At 45.4% G+C, this 5,320-nt stretch overlaps 1 protein-coding gene across 3 annotated transcripts in view; it reads right to left on the bottom strand.

The window, feature by feature from the left end:
- The window catches only part of LOC138605161 (LIM/homeobox protein LMX-1.2-like), a 40,360-nt gene extending 40,144 nt beyond the window's left edge, over nucleotides 1-216 (bottom strand). The window contains exon 1 of one of the 3 annotated variants that reach the window (XM_069677276.1): nucleotides 144-216. In XM_069677276.1, the coding sequence (XP_069533377.1) occupies nucleotides 144-210 (67 nt within the window). In that variant the 5' untranslated portion in view covers nucleotides 211-216. The remainder of the gene's footprint in view (nucleotides 1-143) is intronic. The other 2 variants (XM_069677275.1, XM_069677274.1) reach the window with 2 other exon arrangements.
- Nucleotides 217-5,320: the final 5,104 nt, after the last annotated feature.

The raw sequence follows: 5,320 nt of genomic DNA, 5'->3' as shown, positions 1-5,320 counted from the left end.
TTATTATATATATATATATATTAACACATATAATATCATAATGAAACCTTTAACCTGTCACTTGTAAGAAATGAATGCAGACAAACCGTAAACAGAAGGAACTCTGTGATCACTGACTGCACGAGCAGCAGAGAGGGACTCACCGAGCCTTCCCTCCAGACAGCTCGCGTCCGTCCTCAGTCTGTCCTCCAGCTTGATGTCGTTCAGCATCTTTGCACACTCACAGGACACGCGCCTCTCCGCGCGCTCAGGACCTGATGAACCCCGGTGTGTGTAACCTGATCCCGGGTCTCTGTGGTCTGATCCGGGTCTCTGAGTTCTGATCCGGGTCCCTTGGTCTCCTCAGATGAAGCAAGCTGTAAAATCCTCAAAGTTTAAACCTTCACTTGAAGTCCGTCAGAGCGGAAGCGTTCAGCTGGTGTAAATCCAGAGGATGATCCGGGCCGTGGAGTCCTGAAGTCCTGGAGTCAGTGTGCCATCCCGAGCTGGAGGAGTCCGTCTCAAAGAGGAGAACAGCCCACCTCCTCCCCTCCTCCTGCACTTTCTCCTCCGCTCTGCGGGATGTTATTGGTGCCCGCAGTGTGGTGGATCCGCCTCCATGAGTCCTCCTCGTCCTGAACACTGACGCTGAAATCACACAAACAGTCCAGAAGAAGATTTAAAACATCAAGTGTGACTTTAAATGAAAGAGCCGGGTTTCACCCTGAAGCAGCTCGCGAGGCCTCCCTCTGTAATCCCACTGTGGAGGTGAAAGCGTCACGTGCTGCTGTTTTAAAGTTTGTTTTTTCATGTTCACACTTTTGGTTAAAACATTCATCACTTGTTGAGCAGTTTATCAGCCGGTGGGTCTGTCACAGTCCGCATGAACTCTTCACATGATCAGTCCAACACAGCAACCAGAAGCAAACACTGATCCTGGTTTACAGTTTCACACCGCGTGCACGAGGGGAACATCATCCACCCTGCTGTTAATGAACGGGTTCTGTCTGTGATCAAACCCGGATGTAGAAACAAGCTGAAAGTTTGGGAGATCAAATGAACCCATAAAGAGTTTAATAAACCTGAGATTTATTCTTAAATCAAACTCAAACCGGAAGCGTCACGTTAAACTGCATCAGGGAGGCTACGGGTGCACCAGCAGGACAAAATAAAAAAATATTTGAACCTCAAATAATTAATTAATGAAGAAATCATCTGAAATGCTGAGATTTCATTTGGTAAATGGTGTGTGTGTGTGTGTGTGTGTGTGTGTGTGTGTGTGTGTGTGTGTGTGTGTGTGTGTGTGTGTGTGTGTGTGTGTGTGTGTGTGTGAGTGTAGCGGTCCTGTTCAAGCTGTTGGTATATTAATATACCAGTATAGTATAAAGCCATAAATATCAGTGACATGTTTGTGTTTGGTATGATGTGTAAATATTGATTTATTGTGACTTTATTGTGATTTCTCTTTCTGAACATTTTACTGATAAACAGAATTTAAAATCAGTTTTTGTGTGTGAGCAATAAATGTGTCAATATGACGTCAGATAGAATCTGCGCGCGTGCAGCCGGGTTTATAATTTGCCTGACTTTTCCTCCCGTCCTCTCACAGACCCGCAGACTGACGTGAAATATAAAGTGATTGACAGGCGGTGATAAGACGCGGGACGTTTCCGGCAGCTTCACGTGAACGCGTCTCTGTGATGTGTGAAAATCAATAAAACACAACATTCATCACACACACACACACACACACACACACACACACACACACACACAGACATACATACACACACACACACACACACACACACACACACAATCCTCTTCATACACGTGAGGAGCGCGAGGAGCATTTATGAACGGGAAATTAAAGGCGGAGAGACGCGCGCGGGGGGGGGGGGGGTTATTATATATTATATTATATATTATATTATATTAAAATATTAGAGACTGTTTCAGGTTAGAAAGGAGAATTATTAATATTATTAATATAGAAAAGAATCCCTATTATATCCTGATAATCAGCGTGTGTGAGAGACATCACACAGGTACAACATGTTTGTTGTCATTGTTTCAGGTGAGACACCAGGTGAGACATCCACCACGTGTTAGTGACGCCATCATTCTTCTAAACGTTTTAAGTCAAATAAATTCTTTTTAATTACAGTCATGACATAAATCACTGCTGTAGCTTTTAATCGGATCATTTCAGTAATTGTGTGTATAAACCGGACATGAAGAAACTTGTATTAATAATGTAATTTAATGTGTTTATGCTGTGACAGGAGGGCGTGACTAACATGTTCATGCTGAGCTAATGTCGTTATTAATGAACTATAACTACAATCGTTTGGAGCGAAGCAGCTGGAGGACGCACAGGAAGCGTTCACAGTCCAACACTGCCCCCCTGTGGTCAGAGGCTGAAGGTCACCAGGAACACTGCAGGTCAGAATCAGAGCTGCTGAGAGGACGAGAGAAGCACGTGAGCTCACACTACATGGTTTTAAACAGTTGGACATATATGTCATCATATGTCACAGGATATATTTCATATTAAAGACACAGGAGAGCTGCAGCTCAGCGAGGCCTGGGTGTTTCTGAAGGCTGTGAGCTTGGACCTTTAAACTTCCAGAAGCTTTAAACCAACACAAATGAAACCCCGGCTTCATGTCGGATCCTTTCTGCCCCACATGTTTTCTGATGTGTCTGATGAACAGAATCCAGGGAGACGCCTGAGGCAGGATGTGTGCAGATAAGTTCACGTCCCGTTTCTCTCCAGCAGCACCCGAAGAGATGAAAGAACTGTGAGAGGCCTATGGGTGACTGACGCTGTGTCTGTGGAGCCCTGCGGAGGTGTGATGGGCTCATTGATTAAACATCAGCGAACAGACGGTGACGGGTCTGAGACGGGACGCGATGTCTCAGGAGGGACAGGATGCAGCTCCTGTCAGGTGAGCCGGCTGCAGTGACCCTCTGTGTTTGGATGTGAACTGGAGTGAACCAGTGTGCTGCAGCAGCAGCAGGGGCAGCAGATACATGAGGCTAACATGCCACCATGCTAGCTGTGAGCGCAGCCTAATTAGCGCAGCTCTGCAATAAAACAGAGACAGAGAGGAGCTTTGAGCTTCACTGTCTGTAAACTTAATGTGACACATGTAAACACCACAGTGAGCCACACACACTCACGTCCATCACGTCAGTGTGTAACGAGCCGCGCTGTGAGGAAGCATCATAAACAGCTTCATGACTCTGTGAGACGGATCTGACACGTTTACAGGCCGTGGAAAATTACACACAAGTCTTAAAGAAGCTGCGGTGAAACCACTGCAAAGCATTCTGGGAAGCTCTATCCACCAGAGTGTAAAAGTCCTTCATGTTTTATCGGTGCTGGTGGTCTTTGTAGTCCATTAAGATGTAAACAGTTTAGCTTCATTCAGAGTGGATAATAAACCTCCACGTCTTCTTCTCTGGACACAAACAGTGTCTGAGTGTCTCCAGTAGATGTGTTCATCCTGCAGCAGTGAAACAGGCTGTAATGGCTGCAACATAATCCTTGATGGGTCAAAGGTCGTCCACTAAAAGTTCTTGTTGTTTCCACTGACAGGCTCAGGTTGTTATTCTAAGTGTGTGACAACATGACAGAAAGGATCACTGATCCATCGTGCTCTGACTCGCTGCTTTCTTGTAAGAACGCTCAGAGATCTAAAAGAAGCTTACCTTCACGAACAGGTTCAGACTTCTGCATGGATCAGAGAAACATCGGAGACATGGTGGACCCCGTTGTGAAGTATCACTGCAGTGATGTTGATGAAGCTGGTTTGTCCTGAAGTCTTCTCCTGATCCTGAACGTCACAGCTGACACACCGAGGAGCACACGATGAACAACACAATGAGACAGGATGAAGATCACACACCTGTCTCTGGATGTCTGCTCCCGCACCAAGTCAAGGCCCACAATGAGACGAGAATATAAAGATAATAACTGAATGACCCGCAGACCTGTCGGCTGTTTCCTGTGGAGCTCTTCCTTCAGAGCATCACAGCTAGCTGCGAAGCTAAATATTACAGCCTCCAGTTTATTCAGAGCAAATCCTGATTCTTCTGTTGTGCATATGTATTTTAAATGGAGCTGAAGAGCTGCCTCTGACGTGTGCACTGCATGTGACGGGGGCAGTGACGGGAGAAGCCACATGTTGGAGGGTAAACACAGAGATGAAACACTGCAGGAGGATTAAACAGAACCCTTCCACATGTGTGCAGATAGACGGCTGACAGACGACCACATGAAGGTGATCGTCTCTGAGGCTGACTGTGAGCTCGGCTTTGAAGCTTTAATACGACAAACACAAAAGTTTAAAGAACCTACAAGCTTCAGTTTATGACACCACACGAGTGTTTGATGGAGACAATATATTGTCAGTCTAATTTTCCACTGCTGTAATTTGTCTTTTAGTCAGAGGTCTTTACATAAAAGTCTTCCATGAAGGAAACACCTGTGCTTCCTCGCTCACAGCTCCTCCTCTAAGCCTCCTCTCTCCTCGGGGTGTAAGACGGCAGGCAGAGATTGATGTCTGGGTTAAAGGCAGGAGGACAGAGGAGCAGAGGAAGCACATGACAGAGAAATAAGAGGTGAGATATTCAGCTGATAAATATCTTTGTTATCTGATAGATCGGATCGTCCTTCAGAGTAAAGTGAGCGCCGATCTGCCTCTGAGCTGGAGTCTGTCTTTGTCTCACTGTGAAGTTTGTGTCAGACGTTCACTGAGCGGTGACAACCTGACACACAGTTTTCTCCTGTCAGCGTCTTCACAGAGACGTGAGCACGCTACATGAAGCTAACTCAGGTCTCATCATCATCAACCTCTCAGACACAGTCCACATGTTCACTCATGAATAAGTCAAACTCTTCAGTTGATCGTCGTTTAATAAAACTCGCTCAGAATACAAACTCGTGGTTTTTGTTCGTTGTTTCAGAATAAAATCTATTAGTGACACGAAACAAGCGTCACCTGCATGCAGACTAACAGACGTTTCAAAGTAAGACTGTTACTGTAGTTAATGCAGACACTGTGTTAGTTAGCTATTACACGTCTGGAAACACCACGGCGACAAATGATACGTGTCGTAGCTTATCACAGAGCGTCACATGGACATGAGCCGGCTATATTTAAACACATCGAACAGGTCAGCAGTGCAAAGGACCAGCTTACATCGTGTACATGAGAAGAACAGGGTCACAACACTGAGGACTAATAAATTAAATATAAAAGAAGAGTTAATCCATGCATGACTCGATATGCTGCAGACACACTCAAATAACTTCTGTAACAAAGCAGTGAAA

The sequence above is a fragment of the Semicossyphus pulcher genome, unplaced genomic scaffold (assembly GCF_022749685.1).
Source record: "Semicossyphus pulcher isolate SPU_LCO1_2020_fin unplaced genomic scaffold, fSemPul1.0.p SCAF_28, whole genome shotgun sequence".
NCBI classification, from domain to species: domain Eukaryota; kingdom Metazoa; phylum Chordata; class Actinopteri; order Labriformes; family Labridae; genus Semicossyphus; species Semicossyphus pulcher.
Note: the sequence above shows the minus strand (reverse complement) of the source record. Positions and strands in the feature narration are given on the sequence as shown.